The sequence below is a fragment of the Strigops habroptila genome, chromosome 2, assembly GCF_004027225.2.
Source record: "Strigops habroptila isolate Jane chromosome 2, bStrHab1.2.pri, whole genome shotgun sequence".
In the NCBI taxonomy this organism is placed as follows: domain Eukaryota; kingdom Metazoa; phylum Chordata; class Aves; order Psittaciformes; family Psittacidae; genus Strigops; species Strigops habroptila.
Genome location: NC_044278.2, coordinates 103,792,104 through 103,818,954, shown reverse-complemented (window position 1 = coordinate 103,818,954; position 26,851 = coordinate 103,792,104). Strand labels below are relative to the sequence as shown.

The following is a 26,851-nucleotide window of genomic DNA, read 5'->3' as shown; positions in this document are numbered from 1 at the left end:
TGCAATATGCAACATACTAGCTAAGTTACTGAATCAAAAACTAAGCCTCTGTAGTCTCTTTATACCTAGGTTTGTAAAGATAATCTGCATCTTATGTACCTGATCATATCTAGGAAACTATGGTTCTGTAGATCAGCTGGAGCCACAGTGACAATAGTAGTCCAAAAGAAAAGCCCAAAAGCATCATTTGCTTCCCTTTCAACAAAAACATTTTACTAAGCAGAAAAAAAAAAAAAAAAGGAAATTCCTAACAATACAGAAATCCACCACAGAAACTACTACTGAGTCTCAAAACATGACAGACAAAGATGTAAGCCATGCTCTGCTCACAGCATATTACGACTTTCTATAAAAGATAAAGCTAGAAGTAAATTTCTTCCAAAAAAGAGAAACCCTTGAAGAACAAAATAATTCATCTACTAAACAAAGAATACTAATAATGAGAGAAATGCATAATAGGTAAATATATCTTCTTTGAAAGCATATTTTTAATACCATGATGCAAAAATGCAAATTAAATAGGATACAATAAGTATAAATTATTTTATTTCTCTTATAAATAAAATGAAACACCATACAATTAAAAAACAAACCCACAAAACCAAAACCCACAAAAAACCCAGACAACATCACTTTTATTTAAAGACATAATACTACAAAATAACTGGCTCAAGAAGAGAATAACAACAAACAGCTAAAAGTCAAACTCCCACCGGTATGAAGCTTTGTGACGGGTATGTTTCACATATTCCAGTTATAAAAGTGTTGAACATACCATAGCATCCAAGCGGCATTCAAGAAAAGATGTGATCATACAGCAGCAAAAACAAACACAAGATAAAGGATGGTAGATTCACATTTACAAAGGTAACAGTAAAACCAGCATGAGTACCCTGTTAAATACCTACAATACGGACAGAATAAATGTCAAGCACTGTTAAGTCACTGCAGATCGGGGACTTTTTCCCAAAACAGACCACTATACAGAAAACAGGACAGTGAAACACCTAAGCCCTTGGGTTTTAGCAAAACACTGCCACACATGATGGAGAGGAAAACTATTCTGCCTTCTCTGTCTTGTAGATGCTGTATACCTGCCAGTAAAAAATGCTTCTGCCCAAACTGAAGGGAGAAAAAGGTTGGGCCCCAATCCTGCACCATAGTCAGGGTGGCCCTATGTAAGTTCAGGACATTCTTCACACTGATCCAGCTGCCAGACTTGGTGCCTGAATAAATAAAAAATAGCAAAGATACATTGCCAATGTCTTGGTCTGTTTTACCTGCAGCTCTCCCTTCATAAAGCTGCTATGCAATTCTTAAAGTAACTGAACTGCGCCTTTTACAAAACTCCACAAGGAAAGGAAATATTTTTCTTCCTAATGCCAAGATGAGCAGAATAATCTATTTGTGATCATCAGCAACTCAATTACAATATGGTTAGCTTCATGAGATGATCTAAGAAGGACAATAAGACAGTATCAGAAGATACTCCTCCAGTAGGAGAAACAAACACAGAGCCTTCTACACCTAATGCTCTAACTCTTGTGGGACACACTAATTCTGAAAACAGGGAAAGCAGACACTACAGGAATTGCAGAAAATAAACAGGATACACACACAATAAATTTCATCAACATTTTACGGTAATTAAGTACAGCGTATCAGAATTTAATTATTGCAGTTCTCAAGACACTATACAGGCAAGGTATAGGAGATCTGGAACTACAAGACATTACCTTGAATAACAGTGCTCTTCCACAGACTGCTAGTGACCACTGTTAAGATGGAATTTGGAGCTAGGTGGACGTTGACTCTCCTCCAGTAAAACCACTACCTCATTCCCACTTTCACAGAAGGGTGTCTGCTACCTCTCCAGTTTGAAATGAAAGCAGCCACTCCCAGGCCATGCCACAAACAAGCAATCCATACATACACTGGCTACCAGAAGCAGACCCAGAAGCTGGACATCCCTCTCGCTCCCCTGCACAGCAAGTTCTGTGCGCCTAAGACACAAATGCTGCTGCACATACACAGGCCAGTTCCCACATGAGCATGCAGTAGCTTAAGACGAGGCCAATATTAGAGCTACTGCCCATAAAACTACTGCCTCACTAACAATATACAAGAAAGCAGCAGAACAGCCAGGCCAACCGCTGGCAATCCCTTCCATGCTGTGTCTATAGTGCCATAGCTTTCTGATACAGAGTAAACTACTACTTTCACCAGATACATCCAGTCTAAGTTTGTTTAAAAAACCCAAAAACCTACAACTCTGCAGTGAAGGAAGGTTTTTCCTCCCCCTCTTGTGAAAGAAGCACAACTTTAAATGATCTCTTCCAACACAAACCTAAAAGGTCACTGCTGCCGATCTAATAAAGGCAACATGCAGGGCTCACATCTTTCAGAGCTGGCATCTCATTATGTGCACTATTTAAGTCTGCGTAGAGGATTTATTTCCCAGTCTTTGCAGGAGAGATGAGAATGAATGCTATCCATAAACAGTGAAGATCTGCTCAAGAAGTTGCTATTTCAGGTCTGTAGAAGGGGATGATAGTTACATGTTCAGTAAGTAGTACGTTATGGTTAAAATATGAAGAGGAGTTGGATTGTATTTAGTGATCACAATTTATTTTTAAACATTACTGCAGCTCAGCTAAGAGGTAAAAGCAAAACAAGCGTAAGGATTTGCTAGCTGTTTTGAAACCATTTCATCCTCTTATATCCTCAAAGAGGGCCCATACTGCACTGTAAAACAACAAAGGAGCCAAAACCTTCTAAAGGCATTCCAGCAGTAACTGAGAAATATTACAAACAACTGCCCCACCAGATACTCTTTATTTTTTCAAACTGAAGTACATCTTCAAAGAAGGAAATCCTGTTTACATTGAGGACTTTCTTTATCCTTACTGCAAGGAATGAAATAAAGACACTCATTTACATCAGAATCATGAACATAAGGAGCTTACCTCTCAGCACGAAGGAGGCCACTGTAGTAAGGGTGATCCCACGGCATCAGCTTCTGAAAGAGAATTCCAGCTTATAATTACAATAATGGACAACAAGTGAACCCAAAGTAAAAGTTTTTCTTCTTTTGAATATTTTTGCAGTTTCGACAAGTCACAGAACTTTAAAACATAATGGGAAACATTCAGTGCTAAAACCATAATCAGAAATAGCATCATATATCGGTTTTTTACAAATCTGCTTGAAGATGGTATTTCTTATTCCAATATATAATGGGACTTCATACCAGATTTCAAGAAATTCACTCAATTCAAATAGAAAGATAAAACTAGTTACATGCAGAATTAGAATACATACAATACAGTATGCAAACTGGACTTGCATCAAACCTGAAGTACAGCCTTTATTTTTCAAATTAGTCAATTAATTCAAAATAAGTAATACTCACTTTCACCACTTTATGTTTTGGTTATCTCAGTATCATTTTGTATAAACCAACGGTTATCTTGCACCCAGTGCTTGGTTTTACTACTAATAGCAGCTAAGCACTCAAAAAGCATTGGAAGCCAGAAGATTCTTTTTCTAATTACACTGTGTGTTCTACATTGAAATAGAGTTATTTTTTCTCGTAGAACAAGGTTAGCTTATACTATATTTTTAAAAAGAAATAAAACAGAAAACCACACATGAAAATTTAACTTACTGAATTCTGGGGGTTGAGTTTCATTTTCATCTTTGTCATAATTTCAAAATCTTTCTGAGTTCTGAAAAATATTTTTATGATGAAAGTGTTAATGAAACATTTTTGGGCAATGGAATACAGTACATAGTAATACTCTGTCCTAAGAAAATGCCCATCATCAGATATTGATGGTACTCTATAAAATGGCAGGCCCGTATATACTACCATAAAAGAACTTTTCCATTCTGTTTCTGTTATTCAAGTACATTCAAATCAAGCTCCTCTTACTCTGCTTGTACACCTCCCAAAGCATTTTCTTTTGTACAATACATTCTACTTATACACAGTGATGAAACTGTTTTGTGCTGTGTGGAACTAAAGGAGGCAAGAAGGACAAACAGGGAAATTTCCTTATAGATTAAAATATATGGAGTTGTGCATATGAGGAGAAGACCAGGAGAGGCATTCTTCAACACTTAAACTTGGTCGCCCTGTTTGCTGCTGCCTTTATGTCTTGGCATATCACTCACTGCCTTCAGTGCTGGGTGTTCTCTCATCACAAATGCAAAATTTATTCTAAATCAATAGCTCCCCTGAAAACTCTGAGAAAGTCTTGCTTTTTGTTTCACCAGAGCATATAGTAAGCAGCACTGACTTATTAGTGCACAAGTCCCTCTATTCTTGAAATAAAGGTTATGGTTAGAAAAAAGCCTTAGTGAGAAAGAAATACCTTTTAGATAACTGGTCAGAAAGCTTCTCTAGAAACTCTCTTACTGCCTCTAGAAGTAAAATAGGGAGAAAAAAAGTAAGAACATGATTTTTTCCCTTAAAAGATATTAAGTTTACATCAAAACATTCCAAACAAAACAGGCTCCCTTAGAACAACAAAATACTTTTTAGAACAGCGAACTACTCCTTTGACCACTACACCATCATTTCAAGAGAATTTAGTACCACATTTACTTTGTTACATGCTGGGATAATGCATAAAGTTACATGCTGGCAACTTTATAATCGAAGGAGTGAGCACTGATTCTGACAGAAACACTGGTTCCTACTCAGTGACTACTGCCTTTTATATAAGGCATGAGTATTGCACACAGCAAAAAGTAACAGCACTGAAGTAGCATGTGCAAACTTAGCAAAAGAAACTAACAACTTTTGATCTCATACCTAACACAGTGCATTTGATTTCTTCCACACATGCCTTATACCTGGATTTTTGGCCATTGTTCCCTGAAGAGCCCTATGGGCAAAGGTGTCGTACCCGACCAACTGTGCCAGACTGTTTCGGCTAGCAAGCAATTCTTCTAAACGTCTCAACTGCTCGGTGTTTGGGTGAAGAAAAATCTTGTAAGCAGCTTCTCGCACCTAATAAGAGAAGAAATTCAAAGGTCACACTACTACATTGCAATTTCTAAGGGAAACAAGTGATGCAATTGAAGTTTTACAATTTCTGATCTGGCATTACAGCTGTATTTCACTGATATTGTTGGGAAAAGGCCTAAAGCCTTTTAATGATATTAATTCTGACTGCCTGGCCATTACAGATCTCTTATCCATTAAAGATGGAATGAGGAAATGCAGTGAGACAACTTAACATATCAAGACTGCCAAGAAGGGTCCTGTTCATTGCTTCCCTCCTTCTGCCAAAATCTGTGCTTCTCAGTCCACTCTGTGGGCTGTCTTAACTCACTAAAACTTCTGAAAATAAACCCAAAAGAAAGCCAAATCGTTCTCTGCATGTCAGTTAAGCTGGCTTATGGAAGGATCTGATAAGAACCAAAGACAGGGTCAAGGGAGAGAAAAAAAGAAAAGCCTTATTTCTTTTGAAGTAGCAAACTATTAGTCTGCCCATCTGCCCAGGGACAATCAAGTCTTTCTCCTATTTCTGGTTTGTTTGGTATTTTTTATAACTCTTAAAAAAAAAAAAAAAATTACCTCAAGCCTTAGAAAATTTGGTAGAACACTTTTTATGTTTCACAAACCAATTGCAGATGATCTTTATTTGGTAAATGCGAAATAGGCTGAAAAAAATACAGCAAGAACTTATGCTTTCTGTGTTTGAAATAAGCTTCTCTCTTTGGAGAATATATTCAACAAGAATGCAGGTCCTGGGTTTATAAAAAATATGACTATAATAATTCACAAGTCATTTCATACCTGTTCTGTTCCAGTAGGCTTTTATTTTTTTAAAAAGGCAAATAAAGTAAGGGAGATGATTCCCCTTCTTTGAACAAAGTTCAGCAGTGTGCCTTTGCAGCAAAGGCCAACAGCATAATGAGCTCTATTAGAAAGAGCCATCTGGTCCATGGATGTGATTGCTTCCCTCTATTTGGTATTGTCCAGACTAGATTTGGGTTATGCAGGACAAGAAAGACACTGACATACTAGAGTGGATGCAGCATAGGGCCACCAAAATGTTTGAGAGCTGGAGCACATGGCACAGAATGAAGGCTGAGGGTGCTGGGTTTGTTCAGTCTAGAGGAGAAAAAGCTCAAAGGAGATCTTAATCTTCATATATTTAGTAGTACAGCATGCAGTACAGCAGTGAACATGCAGCCAGACTGTTCTTGGAGCTGCAGAGCAAGAGGAGGAGACAAGCTGGAAGACCAATCTCCCATTTGATACCAGGAGATTAAAAAAAAAAAAAAAATGTGAGGATGGGCAAACACGCTGCCCAGAGAAGTAATGGAATGTCCATCCATGGAATGGAGAGTGTTCAAAACTCAACCGGACATACCACCAAGAAACCTGATCTACTTGATCTTCCTCTGTACAGGATAAGACTCAAACTGACAAGCTCCAGAGGTCCCTTCCAAGCTAAATCACATGATTTCCAAAGAGCTTCTCCAAAGATCTGGCTCACAGAACTGCATTCTGTAATTCATTAAATGAGGCTTTTTACCTATCTGGTTGTCCACCAATGCAGTCTCTAATCTCCTACCTTAGATTGCTCCAGAACCATCCTAGGGATCAAAGTAAAGCTGCCTGTCATTCCCCACTTGGTTTTTCTGGCCTTTCTGAAGGTGGATGGAACATATTATTCACACCAGCCATTGTGGTTCTTCCCTGATCTTCACTGCCTACCAAAGACTGCAAGCCTTTCAAGAACAATAGCCAGTTCTCTCTGGACCCTTGGATGCATCCCATCTGGTCACAAGGACTTGTACAGGTTGAGTTCTCTCAAGTAATTCCAAACTATATCTTGATCAACTGCTGGTTGTACTTCTCTTTGAATCCCTTCCCTAAGCACAGTGAGCTGGAAGAACACATTGGTGAACACTGAGGCAAAGAAAGCAATCAGCATCTCAGCCTCATCTGCATCTGCTGCCACTAAGTCACCCACCTTATGCAGCACTGAGCCCACCTTGTGCTTGTCCAGCCTTTTAGTACTAATTGCTCTTGTTGCCTTTGATGTCCCTTGCAAGCATCAACTGCACTTGAGCTTTGGTCTTTCTGACAACATCCCTGTATGCACAGGCAGTATTTCTAAATTCTTGCCCTGTATCTGTACCTGCTCCCCCCTCATGTCTGCTACCTTTTGAAGATGAAGCTTTGTCAGGAGTTCCCTGCTTGCCAAGCCTGGTTCCCAATATATCTGCTTGGCTTTCTAAAGATCATGATGCACCGATACTATGTTAGTATCCTTGTGTTATTGAATAAGCCCAAATCTGCTTGCCTGAAATCCAGGCTCTGTATTCTGCCGCTCTTCTTCCTCAATCCATTCAGGATCATCGCTTCCATTATTTCATAGCTGCTACAGCCAAGGCTGACATTCATTATTACATTCTAAACCAGTTCTTCCTTGTTTGTCATAACATTATAATCATGAATCATATGCATTTGCCTCAGTAACAAGTAAAATAACTTATACGAAATTTTGTTATAGAGTACGCCAAAGCAAACTCATGGAATACACACCAGATCATCAGGACAATCAGCATGCAGACCAGCAACTTGCAAGTAATTGCCTTCAGCTGAAAAATTACACCAAATATGCTCTGGTAAAACATGTTTGTCAATCTCGTTGGGAAGGTGAGCTCCTGTCAGGAATTCGTTACATAAATCCAATATTTTGACGTTGAGGTTGACTGCCTTTTTACGCTGTAAAAAAAATAAAGTACAAAACACATAGTATCTTCATAGTACAAGCAGAACTCGAAGTTTCTAAAACCTTAAAGGACTTTTCCAGAAATGAAGCAGAAAATACAACATTTAAGATTAGACCTACAGCATCAGCAAAAACCTAACGTAGGGCTAAAGTCGACAAGATCTGATGCTCATACAGATCTATAATTTCATACAGGATTGACATTTGAGAGCAAATGCCTGTGTTTCTGCCATAAGAAAATGTACAGTGGAGTTTAATAATAATTTACCTAAGCTTTGCTAGCTGCTTGCAAGCATTTATAAAATTATGCTTAATATGACTGCTATGTAAAATACAGTGGAGAAAAAAAAGGAAGCATCATTGAGATGGATAAAACCTACTAGTGTCCCGAAATACACGGAGAACTACAATTTACTTGTTACTGTTTGTATTGCGCTATTTCCTCTAGACCAAAAAGCATTTGTGGTATTTCAACCTTTCCCTGAGGAGTTTGTGATTTAGGGTGTTATCACCATACATTACAGTATTTCACACGTTTAACCTTACTGTAATATCTGCTTCAGTGAACTTGCTCATGTTAGTCGAGTATGCTCTCTATTGCCTGTGGGTTCATAGCTCAAAAGAAAAGCCTAAGGGTACAGATACAACATACTTGTAAAGCCTGAAAAATTGACAAAACCCGCAGATCTGTCCTCTCATTCCACCCTTACTCTTAAAAACACATCTTTTGAGTTTTATTTCAGAAAGCAGAAATTCTTTGTAGCAGAAGTAAATTTTAACTTATGACAGTGAAGGATTTCTGAAGTCTGAAATGAGAATTGAAAAGAAACACTGAGCAGCAAGCAACAGAAGTGAAATAGGTAGGGGAGGAAGAGGAAAATGTGCAAAATTAAGGGGCAAATGAAATTGTAACTGAAAAGGAATGAAGCACTCTAGAACCAATAGTCAAATCAGAAATAAAACCCAGAGTCCAGGTTTCAGAGTTGTTCTTTGTACAAAGTTAATTGTAAAAATATATTCTAGGAGCATTTTCCAGGTCACAAAACACAATCACAACCATGATCTTCACAGTAACTTTACCACATAAATCTGGCAAAAGAGCCTTCGTATAGATCTTTTTTGAGGGGATGACTCAAATAAACAAGGTATCAACTTTATACAGGGACATGAGCTATGAACAGACATCCAACAGAGCATCCATACCACAAAGCATGGTGAAAGCTGACAGTTTTGGCAAATCCGATACTGACTACTGCAAAAGCATGTAAAAGCTCCAAGAGAGGTAGTCAGACCATGCCCAGACCTTCAATTTTGAACAAGATTTACAACTTCTGGTTACATGAGCACTAAAGGAGAGCCTGGCCACACATTTGATCCTTTCTAAAACACTCTACTTGATTAGCCTGTCACCACAGTGCATGGGGAGCTGCTTTTCCCCCCTCTGTTAAGAGGTTGCTCAGACAGCTAAAGCTACTATTTTAAATATCTGATGCAGACATCAATCAAAGAAAGCAGGATCCCAGGTCTTGCTTATAACTCTTCAGAACAAAGGAACGATGAGGGACAAACTAGGAAGAACAGCCAACTAATATCTAAAAGAACATAAAAAAAACACATTTTAGAAGTGATTTAAAATAGACAAAATTCGTCACTTCTGAGAAGACAAAATTCCACAGAGGACAATGGGAATCTTGGAGGACAAACTGGCCTAGAATCACATGATTCATGTCCCACATGTTTCATTATCTGGTCTTTGGTAGTCAGACAAATTTCTGTTCAGATATTGTAGTCAAAAGTTACCTTTTCTTCATCCAAATGAATGCCACTGATTTCAAAATCAAACATAAAAAGTTCTGCCACTTGCCTAAAAATACAGTAAATCCCTGTTAAAACAGCCTCATTTGACAGTAAGCATAACTTCTTAACAGATTTTGTCCTTAGTAGTTATTTATGTTTCATTTCTTTTACAGAGAGTAACAACACTTTTATGAGTATTGTTATTATGGACACAGACTTCCTATGTTTTAGGTCCAGCTTACTGATTGAAACAGGATTTTTCCCTTGTTATTTTAGTCATCTGCATTGAAAATATACTTCAAAATAATTCCACTACATTAATCTAGATGTTTAACCAATTTGTGCAAATTACCATTTTAATCTGACACCCCACTTATTCTAACAAGTTAGAAAAAGACCTCTTCAAATTTACCATCCTTCATAGTGGGGAAAGAAGAAATAAATTTACTCAAATATTAAGCTTGTCTAACCATGGCAGTGATGAAATAATTCAAAGCTATAACTGAATAAGCAGCTAATAAAACACCTTACAGCAATCACAAAGTAAGCTTTAAATAAATATATTGATAATCTGGTTTGAAAGATGTTAAGACTCTATAAACTGAAATCAAGTTATATAGTCTGTTCCCTGTTTTTATTGCTAAAACACTGATATATACACCACAGTACAGCACCTCATTTTAACCAAAATGGTGTTACTGAAGAAAATCTTAAATTCTCATTTTTTTGTTTTTACAGACCTCAGTTATTCATCTTAAACATATCTTATGCTGTACAGTCACACAGACATCCTCCAAGACTACACAACTACAAGCTTCCTAACTCCTGTACAGGTAATTTAGCAGCGACAATTAGGTTAGTAACAGAGATGTAGTATGTTTTCCAGTTGTAATTAATTTAAGAGAACACAATATAAGAACATTAAGGAATGATATATACCATATAAATATCAAAATTTATAAGCATTAATAAGTACCTGGTTTCTGGATCTAGGGAATTCATAACAACTTCATCAGCTAGCAGACGTCTCAAACTCTGACACAATTCAACATCTGTATTTAATCTGGAAAGAATAGAGTAAAAGAATCACACGTTAACAACAAACACTGATATTTCAGTCTTTTGGCATTACTCATTCAAAGGCAGAGCTTAATGTTTACTGAAGCAACTTTAAAAACCAAGGACTGTATTTTCAAAATGCTTTCTGGTTCACAACCACACTTAAAAACTACAAAATTTCTACACAAAGGATGTATCGACAAACTGGCATGGAAAGAGGCGTTGCGCATCCAACAGGAAAATATGTCTGGATGGCATTTTGTGGCAAATATGAGCAAGTCTAAGACTGACAGTTTATTTTTTATGCATAAAGTCATGGCAAGAGCATAAGGGTGGAAGAACCATTTTCTCATCCTTATTTTGAAAGGAATCCATTAAAGAAAAATCAGTGCTCAAGTTTGCCATCAGATAAACGTGCTGCTGGCTGCCACTGAAGTAGACTAATAGTTTAATATCCCCGGAACATTTCTAGATGCTCATCACTGTATCTGTGTTAGACAATACTATGTCCATCAGATCTGAGGGCATGTTAACTACAAGTATGTATGTTGACCTGGATTACTGGGTGGGAATCACAGTGCGGAATGAAACACATGTACATGCATACATCAGCATAGCTGCAGTGGGCAGCAGCCCCCAGCCTGACAGTCTTAAGCGCTAACTTCTTCAGTCAACTGATGTGCAGGAAGCCTCTGCAGCCCGACTGGTAAAATTAACTTAATAATTATCAATAACCAATTCAGAGACAGAAGACAACACTGCATCATGCCTGTACTTCAGAAAAGGCTCTGTACAGAAGGTGATAAATAAGAAGCCCAGCACTGTCAAAAAGTGGCTAAAAGCAGATATGTATTGTAGTAGCTCCTGAAGGATACCATTTACTTATGAAAATTAACATTTAACAATAGTTAGTTTTGAGCATTTACAATAGTTCATGAACCTCTCAGATTAACTTGTGAATACTTTCTTCTTTCTATATATTTTAAATCTGAAGTGGTATTCAAGTATTAAAGTCATGTTGTTATAGACGATGGTGTGCTCAATCAAATCACATTTTTCAAAGTTTTGAAAGATCCAGTTTCAAGTGAAAGGCTTCCCAAACGCACTGGCAAGACCAAATTTAATCTCATATTTCTCTTTTTTAGCTAGCCATGTTAGTCACAAGGCTTACTAAACAAACTGATGCACTGCTGTCCTCCTCAAAGTATAAAAGGCTTTACTGCCTCTGCAACTTGCTGTGGGACAGCAAGTCCACTAGTCACTGCCTCCACTGTTACAAGAGGGAAGCAGCAGACTGGGTCACTTTCACAATACTGCTTGGTAAAACTTTCACTTAAGAAGGCTACTCTTGAATCTCATAGGAAGTGAAGATACTGAAAGGACACTGTATTTGGAGATTAAAGGTCTCCCCTTTTCTGCAGCGAGAGCAGAAGTGAAGCAAATCAATTCACTGTGGTCAAATATCACAGAAGTAACTTTCAGGATTTAAATTTTAATATATTTAAAAAAAAAAAAAAAGGAACCTGAAGAAGAGGCAAACTTCAGAAACAGAAGCCTTTAAGAACATGTCCTAAGAAATGGGGTTTTAAATAAAGCATAGGCATGTCAGAGTAGACCAGGCATATACCACAGCCCTAAACAGACACATCCTCAAACACTTATTTTAACGGGAACTGTCCTCTTTCACATATCCCACTCACCGGCTGAAAGTCAAGGGATCAGCAAATCAAAAGAGAAAGGGCTCTAATACATAACACCTTAAATCTTAAAAACAAATTAGTGTTTCGTACCTATGCTTTACAACAGCTGGTTAACTGTCAAGTCCTAGAAAAATGTGGCTTTGAGTCTTATGGGCTTCAGTGACGTGGAGTCAGTTGATAACATAAAACTGTTCAGAACACAAATTGAAACTAAAATAGAATAACCTTTCATGAGATACTGTAACAAAGCTAAATCCTTTAAGCATCTGTAAGAGCAAGATTGACGCTTTATTCTCGTGTAAATCCCTCCTACATATTTTTTGTTGATTTCTGCTTTCACAGATGATCATTCAGGAATTTTCAAAGATGCTTATGGAAATAGCACACAAAAAAGCAGAAAACCTACTTCTCTACCATGGTACCAATATTCCTGCAAGCTTCTTCAGCAGCTTCTCTGAATGCAAAGTCAGGATGGGCAACCTTCACAAAATCAGCCTGACAGAAGAAGAAAACAGTGAAGCAAAAAGACAAATTATAAAATTTTCAATTATAAACAAAGTTGCATTCAAGTACTTCTACTGACATTAACATTTATTTCTAAAGTTCTGTGCAATCTATTTGCAGAATTCACTTTTTTTTTCCCCTAATTGGAAAACTGCTGACAACTATTAAACTAGGCAGTGAACATGTCTTTCCAAAGAACATATTTAATCCATCCAGGTCTTAAAAAGATTTTTAGTATGGTGGGTATCTTAGAGTCCTTACAACATAGATATACTCCAGTGTATTTAAATGTTATTACAAAAGATTTTTTTTTTTTTTTTTAACTAAAAATCACAGCTAAGAAGAAAGCACACTGCCAAATGTGCCTAGGGGTTGCTTTTTTCGAATCCTTTTTACTCTTGTGAATGGACCATCAAGTTATGCTTTGGCATCATTACCTAGTAGGAAGAAAAACATTTAAAGAGAAAACCCCAAAGTTCCTTTGGATTCAGAACAGGGTTTTTATTTGGCTTACTAATTTAAGTAAGTCTGCAAATACTTAAAGGAGTTCAGAAGGCTAGAAAGATGCTAAAAGGCGGTTGGCTTGACTTTGTTTAACATTATGATTGCAATTTGATTGAACAGGCAACCTTATACATGTTAACACACTTGAGATTTTTACTTAGAACCCCTGTTTAAAATTCTCTACAATATTGACAGAATAGGTGCTGAATGGCATGTCTCAAAAGTCCAGCCAACAATCACTAGACTGCTTCTAGGCACATCTCTGTATCTTCAAAAATATAAACCTGAAAGTAGTACATAAGTGATTTTATCTCAGCAAACTGATATGAAACTATGACCACTGAATTCTGACATTAGTGTTTTAGTCAGATATTGGTAACAGGAATTAGGCATAGTCTATATAGAATATAAGAGACAAAAGGAGAATTAGGGACTTGACAGAGCATGTAAGTACTTTCAGAAGGAAAAAGTGCCTGGCAAAAAAAGTGTCTTGAATCTAGGAAAGAATAAGAAACAAGATTTGAGAACTGAAAACACAAAGAGAATTCAAATGTGAAAAACAAAAAACACAGTGACTTAAGAACAGATTTCAGTAGGAAGGTTGGATCTGCTTCCTTCAGCCAACGAGTGATGCTGTAATAAAAGATACACTTTGTATTGCCCTCTAGAAACTGTTTGCCCAAAGTGTTTTGTTAAACTTAACATTTTCTGATACAGAATATCAGACCAAGTACTCTAATTCTGTGGAGAACAGTAACTGCAATCTAGGAAACACGTGTATTTTCTCTTGTGTTAATAAAACGCAGTTCTGTTCCATTTCATCTGCTGCTTTTAAGCTGTAAGTTCTTTATGGACCTTCACCTATAAGCTTTCATAATTTAAAAATGTGCATTGCAGCTTTGAGAGCAATCCCCCGCTTTACATAATGTAAGTTACACTGGAAAGCTTATGTATTGATACTACATGAGAAATACAATTCTGATTTCACTGCTATTTTCCTTGATGTGGCCTTCATACTATTTTTACTTCTGTATTAAAATCAAACTGGATGTTTTGACAGGATTTGTAGTTACCTATCATTCAGTAAAAGCCTTTGTAATTAACTTTCAATCAATGCCATTTTCTGTCTTAGCACAAAATTTCACAGAGCTGATCTGCTCTGCGCAGAAAATCATGAAATGGAATAACATGGTATAAGCTTACTAAGACAGTTTAAAAGAAACTGCTTCAAGTAATAATAAAAAAAAAGTAACTTACCAGGTCTGCTACTCTGCACAAGCTATCTGAAAGCTGATCAAAGATCATTACGGTCTCTGGCCCAGGCGGTGTTGAACATGCCTTCTGGACTAGCTGTTCCGATTCTTGCAATGCTCTGTCCTGTGCTTCTTGAAATCCTTCCGGACAGCTCAGTTCTGGAACACCAAACAGACCCTGCAGTGCAGAACACAATGAAAACATATGAACCCTCTTCCATTTTTGCCCCTTTGTTTCAGGATGGAATTATCACCATGGAATTTTACCAAAACAACCCCAGCCACCATATTGTGACACTTCACTAAAAAGTTCCCATGAGCGTCGCTGTAGAGAGAATAGTCACAAAATCAATCACAGACACTGGTATCACATGAAAACATCTTCATTTCCCAGAGCAAAACCTCACTGAGCTTCTCAGGATTGTTCTCAGCAAACCTTAAGAGTTCAACGTCAAACCCTCATAAATTTGCCTCTTTTCTCAATGCATTTTTTATCTTGCTTCCAAAGCATGGGCACCAGACAAATTATAGAAAGTCCACCTACATTCTGAAATGAGGTAAAGTCATCCCTCTGAAGCAAAAGAGACTTCTCAATGAATGTGAGGACTAAGCGTGAATGTCAAAACAATTAATGTGCTGGCCAGCTGCCCTAGATATCAATGGATTACAACCAATAGGACAGTTAGTAGTCTCAGGGTCATTAAATAAGTCCAAATACTGGAAACAGATCTCAAAGGAATGATCAGCAACAACTCAAAAATGTTATGGTATGAATAGTTTTATTTCTGAAGTTTTTACAAAGCCTGGCTCTGTCCAACAGGGCAAGGTAAATGCACTGACTTGTGCAGGGTAGACACACATAGCAGTTATGTTCTGCATTTGTGGAAGGGAGTTAAAGAGGTCCTGCTGCTGATCAAACAAAATTGCTAACACACCTGCTAGAGAAGTTCCATAATATACAATTACAATAGCAAAAAAAATTTACTTAGAACAGCATCTCTGCAAGCAAAAGGAACACTGAAAAAGACGTTTGTTTATATATAAATGTTTATATACACATACATAAACAACTGCACTCAAACATAAACATACACACCACTTTTCAATAGCTCTTGCTGTATAAAAGACTCAAGACCATCCCTTCACTAAGCTCCTCAGCCAGCTGATGCAGGGTCCTGCAATGTCCCAGCACAGTCCTGGCCTTCCTGCTGCCCTACATCACCTCTCAGCCTCTCAGGTGAGCTCCTCCTGCACATGTAGTCCTCTGTGAACAGAAGGTATCTTCTCTTAGAGATAAATTAGCCACAGAGGTCCTCTTCTGTATGACACCAAGTTTGACACAAAAATTAAAAAAAAAAAAAAAAAAAAAAATATTAAGCCTGGTGCAGGTTTCGGTGTTCTTTAATGGCATGGCTGCATGGCTGCAGCATTATTCTCTTTGCTTGGCCTCAGCAGTTACACACTACCTGTCATAGCCTCTTTGCAAGCCTGAATTACATGTCTATTCCCAAAGAACGGAATATCCTCTCCACGGACCAAGCAAATCTGGAACTCCAGTTTTGCACACCAGTAAATGCACAATATTTAACTGAATCATTTCCCTGGAGCAAAACTTACACCAGTGGGCTTGCAGAGGCAGGACAGCCTGAAGAAAAGTTTCCCAAACTATTATAAACAGTGGTCAGAATTGTCCTCACTAAACCCCTTAGAGTCAGAGTTCAACAGCTTCACCAGCCTGGGCACCACGGCAGGAATAATTGAGTCAGCAGACTAACACCGGGATTTTACAGGTGTAAGTATTCTGCACACACTGTGTCATTGAAAGTACCCATCTTACGCTGTCCAGGAACTGGTTTAGATTCCCAGGACTCTCATTAACAAACATATCCAACTCACCCTAAAAAGAAATAAACCAACAAGCCCGAGGGTCACCAACCCAGCAAACAACTGCTTTTTTGCCACAAGCAACTGAATGTCAATAATAATACCCACGCAAGGGGCTGTCAGCAGTCTAAGTGATTTTAAAGCACTGCCATTGTGCAACAATGCACAGGAACGACACTGATAGATTAAAAAAGACACAGACAGGTAAGAGCTGGGAGTGGAAGGGGTAATGTCTATCAAGTCTCTATTGAAGCTCTAAGCAAAAGTCTCAGTAAACGAGGCCGTGATTTTCAAACTCTTATGTGTCCAGAAGACAGAATGTTTTGTTTCATTAGAATCAAAACAAACACTTACAAGGCCGTAAGGGACTAACCCTCTGGTAGCAGCCCGGCTGTCCCCGCCACCACGATTTAAGTTTCAGAAGCCAGAATCACACACATGGAAAGCAAAGAGCAAAGCTGCCGGCAGCCAGGCCGCCTCCTGTCCGCAGCAGGCCCCCTTCCCTTCCCTTCCCCTCCCGCCGCTCACCGTCTCCCTGCCCGCGGCGCTGCCGCGCAACTGCTGCTGCTGCTGCTTCGCATCGAAGGCGGCGCCCACCGGGCACCAGCTGGTGCTGACGGCCCGGCGGCTCGGCCCCGCGGCCCGGCCCTTCAACGCCCGGTCCAGCGCCGCGGGCAGCGCCCGCCGGCACCCGGCCAGCATGGCTGAGCGGCACGGCGCGGGCCCTGGGAGAGCCCCAGGCGCTCCCAGCTCCGTGCTCGGCCGCGACCTCCGCGCGTCCGGGCCCAGCAGAGGAGAAGGCGGAGCGCCGGCCAGCGCAGCGCGGGGGGAGGCGGAGCTCGCTGCCCCCGCCTCTCCTCAGCCCACCCACCCGGCTGCCGCGCTCCCTCCCCGGCCGTTCCGGCGCGGAGGCGCCCTCTGCCAGCGGCTTGTCCCGGCGCTGCGGGGAAGGGGAGGGCCTGGCGAGCTGGCCGGGCTGTGGGGGTTGGCGGGCGCCGGGTGATAGCCCGGAGGGAGGAAGGGCGTCTGCCGGCTGAAGTCTCTCCTGAGTGTTTTCCAGTTAAACGTAAGGCCATTTTAAAGCGTTTTTGGTCTAGATGCTTCATACACAGCCTGTGGCTTATAGGAAATAAATCTCTTGCTAAAAAAGTCACAAACCCCTTAGTCTTAAACCCCTTCTGCGTTAGTGTCCTCGTACCTCCCTCCCCGAAACCCAGCCGACGTGAGAAGTGCAGCCGCTTTTCCTGAAGGAAACCCATCCCGCCGTGTTTTGGGTCTGCGGTCCATACTCGCGGTTTGACAGCTGTGGGGATGTGTCCGTGTTTCCTTGCCTGCCCGGCTGCCTCAGGGATGGCAGGAAGCCTGGCATCATACTCCTGCATTACATTTGCACTAAATTCATAATGCTGACCCATATCAGTTGGCATCTCTGCTTTATTCTGTTTTAAGGGAGGGAATGAGACTTACCAGCACCTTTTGTAATTTTTTTCCTTTTTTTTTTTTTTTTTTTTTTTTTGTTTTAAGGGAAAAAAAGAATTCTGAGAAAATTCACAGAAATTAAAGTTTCATGGCACATGAAATATCTCTTGATCAGTTCTCTGGTACGTCTGCCTCAGTGTTGATTAAAGGTTATCTTTCATTTGTGAGAATTTGTTTTGCACTGGCCAGCTGAAGCACGGCAGTGTTATGCTGTATTTTTGCACCAGAATTGAATATCTACCCACATCAGAGAATCCACATGGCAGTTCCTTCTGTCACTCCATTTTGCTTGATTTCAGACTTTTGGTTACACAGAGAGCAACCAACCATGTTTAAAAGCTGGTAAAAGCCACGCAGCTGCAACAAAACTCACTTGTGCCACAGAGCAAGCAGTCTCTGTGGAGGTATCAAACTGCACTAATTCCACGTTTAAAAATTATTTTGAAATGATTGAATGTAAACCAACTGAGTTTCAAGTCCATCTACACATGCCACCTAGAAAGATATAAACTGGCTTGGAAGTAACTGCTGCTTAATGTTTATACAAGGTGGCAGGGACCCACATGTCTTGAACTTGAAATTTTATCTTCTGTTTAGTCCCACTTTCTGTTAAAACAGTTCTTCAGAACTGGTGTATGCACCCCTACACAACTACAGTAAGTCACCAAACCAGTAATGTGTCAAGCCCAGCACTTTAGATTCTTAAGAGTTGTCCTCTCTTGTGCAGAAGCTGTTGCTGGAAACAGCTATCCTGCAACTGTAGCCATAGAAACAGTTTATGCACATTAGGATTTTTTGTTTGCTTGTTTTAGTTTTAAACAGCAATGCTAACAACAGCAGATGAGGAGAGTTTAATAAACACCTGGCACCTTATGACTGGGACAAGAAAGTGTTTATTTCAAACTCTTCTGAGTATGGCTTTGAAGCCTTAAGCTTTGTTTTAGCAGCTGGTCATAAAAACTTCAGCACAGTAAGTTATGCAATGAGCCGTTGTGTGCATTATGAGGCCTGGTTTCCTACAGACACAGGTAGTGTGACCCTACACCTTCCCAATGTGATGACTTCAGTTAAAAAGAAAACAAAACAAAAACAAACATAAAAAGTAATCAACTTTTAGGACTTTTATGGAGATGCCTGGCTGGTCCCAACCTGCCCTGTGGCTGGTCCCAACATCTCCCTTTTGGCCCTCAACATACTTCCTGGGTGATTTCTGTTTTCTGTGGAATCCAGAAGAAACTGGCCAGCAGATAACAACTTTATTAGGAAGGGCTGAAGGACACAGACACACAGTATTAACATGGAGTTAAGTGGCGGGCGATGGCAGCGGCTCCAGCAGGTCAGAGGTGCTGAACAGGAGGAACCCAGAGAAGGTGGTATCATCATCAGCGTCTGCAAACAGCCCGTTGAAAGTCTCTCCTTGGTGAGCCTGCAGCCACACCTCATCTCCTCCCTGCAGCTCGAGGATGGCGGCTCCCGAGGCCTGGTCCTCTCCACTCTGGTACCTGTCCACTGTGTGCAGCATCTTGATGCCGTTTTTAACTAGAGCTACTCGGACGTTCCTCGAGTAGACAGTGATGTGGTAGGTGAAATAGTAAACACCGGGGTATTTGCAGGTGAATTTGCCAGTAGCTGAGTTGTAGTCATTTAGACTATTATACAGCACCTTGTCAAACTTGATCGGGCGATTCGGAGGAGGAAATTTGGTGGTGATTGTAAGGCCGACGCTAAAAGCACTCCTTGGCAGGACTGCTGGGGCACCTACGTTCCCCTTCTCTCCTCTGTCTCCTTTCAAGCCTCTTTCCCCCTGAACTCCTGGATTACCCTGTGGCCCCAGATCTCCAGTATTACCTTTAGGTCCTGGATTACCAGTTGGGCCAATTGGCCCTGGGAAGCCAACTCTTCCAGGATGGCCAATGTCACCCTTTGTCCCTTTTGGACCTATGGGCCCAATGTCTCCTTTTAATCCCTTTTGACCTTGAAGTCCCAGCTCTCCCTTCTGGCCCTTGTAACCCACTGATCCTATAATTCCTTTTGGTCCCAGTTTCCCAGGTCGTCCTCTTTCTCCTTTATCTCCTTTGTTTCCCTTTTCTTCAACAGTCCCATTTGCTCCTAAATTGAAAAAAAAGAAAGAATTACTCCAAAGATGCACAAGTCCGGCATTCAGGTTACTGAATTTCTGCAGAAATTATGTGATGCCACTTGTACAATGGCTGACTCCTGCTTTTATGCACAAGTCGCTCTGCTCATGTACATCCATCTGACAAGGAGACATGCTGCATACACATAGGTTGGCTAAAACGGTGAAGTATATATACAGGATCTATTTTTAGGTGTATAACTTTTCTACAGTTTCTTTTTAAAGTCCCTTTCCCTGAAGTTGAATACCTAGCTACAGGATCCTCACTTTCTTGAAGTAACTGCAGATGCAGTGTCTTCCTCAGCAGCTGGCAAAAGGATCAGAGATGAGGAAGATAGGATAACAGGTTGAGTGCACAATTTGTAGGGCATCAGAGGCAGCAGGATAATTGGAGGTGGCAAATTCCTCTTGTATTGTCAACATCCGTGTGCAGCCTCTACTACTCCTGGAAAAAGGGTTTTTAACCTTTATGGTACCTTCACTACAGCTAGAATGTGTAGCACATCCAGTGCTCATAAACAGAAGGGCAGAAGGTGATAGACAAGCAATAAATTGAAACACTTCGCTCTGACCTTGTTCACCTTTCTCTCCATTTGCCCCATCTTTCCCTGGGCTGCCAGGAAGTCCTGCTTCACCTAGTACAAAAGAGAAAAACAGATTTCCATTAAACAATTACATTACTAGAAAACTTGGCATGAACCCTTCTCTAATCCTTCCTCTTCAAGCCTGACTAAGCAGTAATGTAAAGAGTAGTCTTATCCCTGACTTTTAGTGGGTGCCACTGCTGGTACTTTTATCTTACGGAGAGATTGACAGAGAGCATAGAAACTCTGCTTGAGGACAGTGCTTTTTTGAGATAGAGGAAATCCTAGGGTTATTAAGGTATGGAGAGGAGCTACACTCTGGTCTAGACCACCAATGTGAAAACCTCTTGTCCTGTTGTTGCGGTGATCCATGGAAGATACCAGTCGGAAAAGTTAGAAGGGTTTATCTGATAAGGACAAGTTTCATCCAGATTGATTTGCACAGCTGAGTTAACCAGGGCCACGATAACAGTGTCTGTGACGGGTTTATGCATTAAACCATAATGCCCCCTCCATGATGCCACACAATAGCTGACCTAACATAAAGCCTGTTCTGGAAAAGTTCCCCCCCCAAATTTTGTGAACGAATTTGAAGTAGCAGATTTGCACTTGTCTTGTGTTTTGCATTCTGGGATTGTGACATTTCAGATGAAGCGTTATATCTCCACATGCCACAGATTTATCACCTTGTGTGGCCCTGGTCTTGATATTTCAGCATGAATACAAGGGCCATCATTAACCTGAAGCTTAAAGTACTATGGGAATTATTAGCTTTAGGATGCTGAAAAGATTACCTCTGTCTTCAGTATCACACACAAATCTTTATTAAAGCCTGTTAGAGCAGACACGAATCCTACACTGCTTTTCAATAGTCTCCATTCCTGAACTTCCTCTAATGGCTCTTGAGTTACAGCAAGTAGGCATACTCAGAAGCAAGTCCTACAAATGTAAAATTCAAATAAGAAAGAGAAATCTTCTTACCACTACACACTTCTTATTACACTGAACAAGGTGTCAGTAGTTGGGTTTTTTTTATTGGGCTTGAAGCTCTTTGCAGAAATATAGTTGCTATCAGAGGTGTAGGAGTAGGTTTACAGGCTTTAAAATTTTCAAATAGACATGAAAATATTCCCAAAGTGGAAGGTAAAATCTTTTTTCCTCTGTTTTTATCCCATGGACCTGGCCTCTCTATAGGATTAACTATCTTGCTTTCATTATTAGGTCTTTCTTTCTACTTCCTTCTTTAAACAAAGACAAATGTCTGAAATGTTTTCTGAAGTCTAGACAGAATAATCCCATTAATGCAGAGTGACTTCTGACTGCTTCAGGAATGAAGGACATTGCATTTGATACATGAAATCATTTATTCTGAACACAGTACCTCTATCTCCCTTGTCGCCTTTTGAACCGTCACGTCCATCACGACCAGGTGTGCCATTGTGCCCAGGATTGCCAGGGATGCCAGGATACCCTTGGGTGCAGACATCCTGTTTTTGTGTTTCTGCTGTGCTGGCTACAACAGCCAGCAGTATAATCCAGCTTTTCATTCTTTAGATAGGTTATATGATTTTGGCTGAAAGATTTAAGAGAGAAAAGTGCATCTGCCTAAGTCTACCTTATAAGGAGATGCAGGGTGGTGGAGGGAAATGGCTTTTAACCATGTCTATTGTTTTGTCTGGCTTATTTATAGGTCTCTACATAGCATTAAGTACAGTCCTGGAGATTCCTGAATGCTATTTCAAATAATAATTTAATGGGAATATCAGCCACGGTGGTGTTACACATTTGAAACATGAACTCAGCTTTACACAATTTAAAATATTCCTTATTTTCCTGTGATTTGGAGCATCAGGTTCTGATTCATATTTTCTTATGCACTATGACTTGTGGAAAAAGTGACTCTTCAAAGGGAAATTCTGATGCAGGTGGATGGTGAGCATATGAAAGTCACGAAAACTCTGGGGAGGTTTAGAGCTATCCTTTATGGCCTAAGGCTCTAGCCAGCAACAAGAAAACAACAGCTTAGTGCATACCGTATTTTCACACTGTTCTATTTAAACCATGAGTGCATTGACAAAGACCAGATTTCACGGATTTGGCTGAATTTGACCCAATTTTCAAGATCATAATAAAAAGGCAACTTGGGCAAAAATTATCATCTCTCCCCCCTACACCCCATCCCCAGCAATTACAGCAAGGAATGTACAGTTGCAGTGGCTATATGCCAGAGAACTTCCAGTGACCTGTCTTACTCCAACCAAAACTGTGAGACCCCAATGTCTGGCAAGTCTACAAGAAGTGTGTTAATATTAATGTTGTTGCTGTCCTAAACCCCAATTGACAGTCGAAATATCAAGTCTTGGGGGGTGATTTGGTAGGACCAGAGATCCCACATTCATACACAACGATTCATACAATGCCCTGTTTCTCTGAGCTGTAATTTTCCTTACATAATATATAGGCATTCTCCTTGTTCACAAATCTCCTTGTACATTCCTCTAGCCAGAACAGTGCCCAAAGAGGAGCTATTTCGTGGGTGTTGCTGCCTTTCAGAACCATGCAGAAGCATGTCTTTATCTTCCAGCTTCCTCTTTCCTATTTCAAAGACTTCCTATCAAATGGCACCTTATGCATTTGGAGTCTGTAAGGAAACCCTTCTGTCTGATGTCCAAACTTTTATCACTGTTGGCCATTAATAACCCAGTATCTATCTAACAGCTTCTTGAAGGAAAAATAGTAATTGAGCTAGTTGAACTTAACCAAGAAACAGCAGAGGTCTTTATGCCCACTTCTCCATCCACACTTATCCCTGCACCTATTCGTGACTGCACAGTTGTACCTCTTATCTGCTAGGTGCCACAGGACGAACCAGGGCAGTTCAACCCCCTAATTCAGCACAAAACAATCATCTTTTTTTTTCTCTTTTTTTTTTTCTTCATTGGAGTTATTCATCTACTGAGTTAATAAGTTGAATGACCTTAGCGGAGGCTAGAGCTAGAACAGGGTGAGATAAGGGCAAAGATGTGAGGAATCAAGTAAGAGAGTTTTTTTGGCAAAAAGAAGTCTTTAGTCTGGTTTTCCCCTTTCATGTAACTATGCTACTTAAAGTCCATCTTATATTTGTCTTTTCATTAGTGTTCCTCCTATATAATGTCTTTTAATATAGGCCCACCAAAACAAATTAGTACTTAATTCTGGACACAACTGATTTAAGTGAGTGTAAGAGCAATTAATGGGAAGAGATTAGACTGAGGAACAAAAGCTCAAATAGCCACAAAATTAATGCCCATTTTATTTGAATTAATATTCATAAAGGTCTGATGTACAGAAGCTTCAGCTTTACAGGTAAAGTACTTATACACATGAAAGTGATAGAATGGGTAAATTTTACATAATTGGCTTTTGAATTGGTTCTTTCATTAATGCGAACTTAATACGAAAATATTCCTTTTGAAATATGAACTAGCATTGACTCAAAAAAATTATGTCTTCTTTTTAATCTCTTCACCACCATTTTTCGGTCTTGTGAAACGATGCATGCAAATACCGTGTAGAGAGAGACTAGTATGTTCTCAATAAGAATAGTTACACCCTGTTAGCAATATTTGATCTAAATATTCTTTTAACTTAATTTATAGAGGAAGACCTTAATTTTGGGACACATTCCTTAATCTTTTTATTCTGTCTTTAGAAAAGTTCCCTACTTTGCAACCATTGTAGGAAATGTGATTTATGGTGCCTTTGACTGTCGTCTAAAGGGAAATGCTGACCACCCACCAGCAAAATCCCATTTTGTCAGCTGCTGCTGGTTGAAACTAAATAAAGTTGAAAATAGATTAAATATTTGCTACTTCTGAACTCATTTGCTGCCTTAATCAGAGGACTCCAGAGGAGCGCAAAAGGAAGAAGTGCTCTGTATGATGCTGTTAGGATACGATGCACCCCATGGAGAAGCCTGACAGTCCCTGTCCCTGTCCACTGACAAAAACCACCATTCCCACTTGTCTAAGGGAGTGTTTTTTGCTGATGGAATAGACAGCTTGGTCTCCACACATGTACTCTTCTCCACAAGCTGACAACATCAATATCATCATCATCATCTCTACCTCATCCAGACATAGGATCTTTGGTCTTACCTCATTCACTTTGTACTTGCAGTGTTCTTGGTCATCTTTAAGCAGAGCATAAAGGCTTCATGTAAAGGAAGGCGCGCTTCAAATATGTGCCTTGACGACAAGCACTTGTTTGGTCACTAAATTCTCAAAGGTCAGTGATTTAATTTTGAGAGCTGTTCAATAATTAAAACAGAGGTTTAAACTGGAATCTTCTTATTTATTCCAATATTAAGCTGAAGTGCTCTGTACTTTGGCTTTCACCCCTGTTATGTGAAAGAAAATTGTTAAAGTGGATTAGTCAGGCTTTGATTTGCCTGTTCCATTACACAAGTACATTATACAAATGTTAGCTTGGTTGGTTTGTAGGATGGAGGGCATGTCTTTAGCTATTTTTGTGCTGCAAAAACATGTAATAAATTTAGTTTCTGTATCAAGCAATTTACAACAGAATTACTGACAAAAATACTATAGAAATTAAAAATAACAATGCCATGATCATGTCATTACAAATACTAGGTGATTATGGAAAAGAAGTAACAAGGTTGAATTAAAGTAGATAAACTGAACGCCAAAGAGAGCTTTTCATGTGTAATTAGCAGGCTCCCCATCTAGCTATTCAAGCACCAGACAAAGCTATCATGCTACTAAATTACCTACTATTGGTAACTAAATTCGAAGAAACCATAACGTGATACTTAACTGTGTCTTGAAACTACTGCAACTTCTGCTGTCTAAGGACTAGTGGAAGTAAAGCAACTGAGCGTATCATCAACTCCTTAAATCGTGAACAGTGAAGGGTAAAACCAATAGTAACAGGAGTTAATGTGTTATAGGAAGTGGCCCTAATTCACCTCTGTTGGTGCAAGTGAGTGAAAACACTGTCCGAGGGAGTTTCCACACTGCAAAGATATGACGTGTGTGGTCACACATCAAATGTGAGGATACGCTATTGCACAGCTCATCGATGCATAGTTTTCACTAAGGTCTTCACCACCACCCTGTGGTAATAAGGAAATATTGCAAGCGTTATGGTGCCCTGGTTTGTATCTGGGACATTGTCGAAGAAAGAAGAATAATGTGCAGCAAATAGCTGCTCTACTTGAATGAACTTCTGTAGCCAAATTAGCCTCGCTGCTGTGCTAATTGAGAAGAAGAAATGAAAGCCATGATGAGAGAGCTGGTGGCTCTGGGGGTACAGCACTGAGGGCTCCTGGGGACATGGCATACGCAGCAGCAGTCCTGGGGCGACAGGTCCTCACACTGGCCCAGAAGAGGCTGTGAATTTTACAGTGGCAACAGTCACGGTCTGTCTATCCCAATACTGAGGTGGAATGACATAATTTATTAGTTACATCCACCCTGATGGACTCTGCAATTAGTCTGGTTTGATGCTTTCTGAGCAGAGAACCAAGAAAACTTGGATGTTGTAAGAATGGCCTTAAAGGCAAACATTACTGTCAGGTGCTTTCTAGTGTGCCTTGTCTCATCACAGAATAATGCCTTAGAAAATAGCTACACAGCAAAAGTTAGTAGCATAAGTTCACCATTTGCTCTTAAAAAACATTGTATCTGAATGGCAGGAGATGTAAGGGGTTTTTAGATTGATTGCTGTGCCAACTGCCTGTGTTACAAGCTGAATATGGCGGTAATGTCCATGAGATAGAATCATAGCATCATAGAATAGTTAGGGTTGGAAAGGACCTTAAGATCATCTAGTTCCAACCCCCCTGCCATGGGCAGGGACACCTTGCACTAAACCATGTGGTCCAAGGCTCTGTCCAACCTGGCCTTGAACACTGCCAGGGATGGAACATCCACAACCTCCCTGGGCAACCCATTCCAGTGCTTCACCACCCTCACTATAAAGAACTTCTTCCTTATATCTAATCTAAACTTCCCCTGTTTAAGTTTGAACCCATTACCCCTTGTCCTACCACTACAGTCCCTAAGGAAGAGTCCCTCCCCAGCATCCTTATAGACCCCCTTCAGATACTGGAAGGCTGCTATGAGGTCTCCACGCAGCCTTCTCTTCTCCAGGCTGAACAGCCCCAACTTTCTCAGCCTGTCTTCATACG

At 40.0% G+C, this 26,851-nt stretch overlaps 2 protein-coding genes across 2 annotated transcripts in view; both read right to left on the bottom strand.

Annotated features, from left to right (window-relative positions):
• The window catches only part of MIPEP (mitochondrial intermediate peptidase), a 68,849-nt gene extending 51,536 nt beyond the window's left edge, over window positions 1-17,313 (bottom strand). The window contains exons 1-10 of the mRNA XM_030475967.1: window positions 16,990-17,313; window positions 14,582-14,755; window positions 12,723-12,811; window positions 10,534-10,620; window positions 9,561-9,624; window positions 7,571-7,753; window positions 4,861-5,017; window positions 4,377-4,425; window positions 3,668-3,728; window positions 2,967-3,019 (exon numbers count right to left, since the gene is read on the bottom strand). Of these exons, the coding sequence (XP_030331827.1) occupies window positions 2,967-3,019; window positions 3,668-3,728; window positions 4,377-4,425; window positions 4,861-5,017; window positions 7,571-7,753; window positions 9,561-9,624; window positions 10,534-10,620; window positions 12,723-12,811; window positions 14,582-14,755; window positions 16,990-17,163 (1,091 nt within the window). The 5' untranslated portion in view covers window positions 17,164-17,313. The remainder of the gene's footprint in view (window positions 1-2,966; window positions 3,020-3,667; window positions 3,729-4,376; window positions 4,426-4,860; window positions 5,018-7,570; window positions 7,754-9,560; window positions 9,625-10,533; window positions 10,621-12,722; window positions 12,812-14,581; window positions 14,756-16,989) is intronic.
• A 1,509-nt stretch (window positions 17,314-18,822) lies between these two features.
• On the bottom strand, window positions 18,823-24,932 carry LOC115603912 (complement C1q and tumor necrosis factor-related protein 9A-like). The gene is made up of 4 exons (XM_030476392.1): window positions 24,798-24,932; window positions 22,043-22,234; window positions 20,650-20,712; window positions 18,823-20,049 (listed from the first exon to the last, which is right to left on the bottom strand). Exons 2-4 carry the CDS (start codon window positions 22,206-22,208, stop codon window positions 19,244-19,246), a joined length of 1,035 nt encoding a protein of 344 aa, XP_030332252.1. The 5' UTR covers window positions 22,209-22,234; window positions 24,798-24,932; the 3' UTR covers window positions 18,823-19,243.
• Window positions 24,933-26,851: the final 1,919 nt, after the last annotated feature.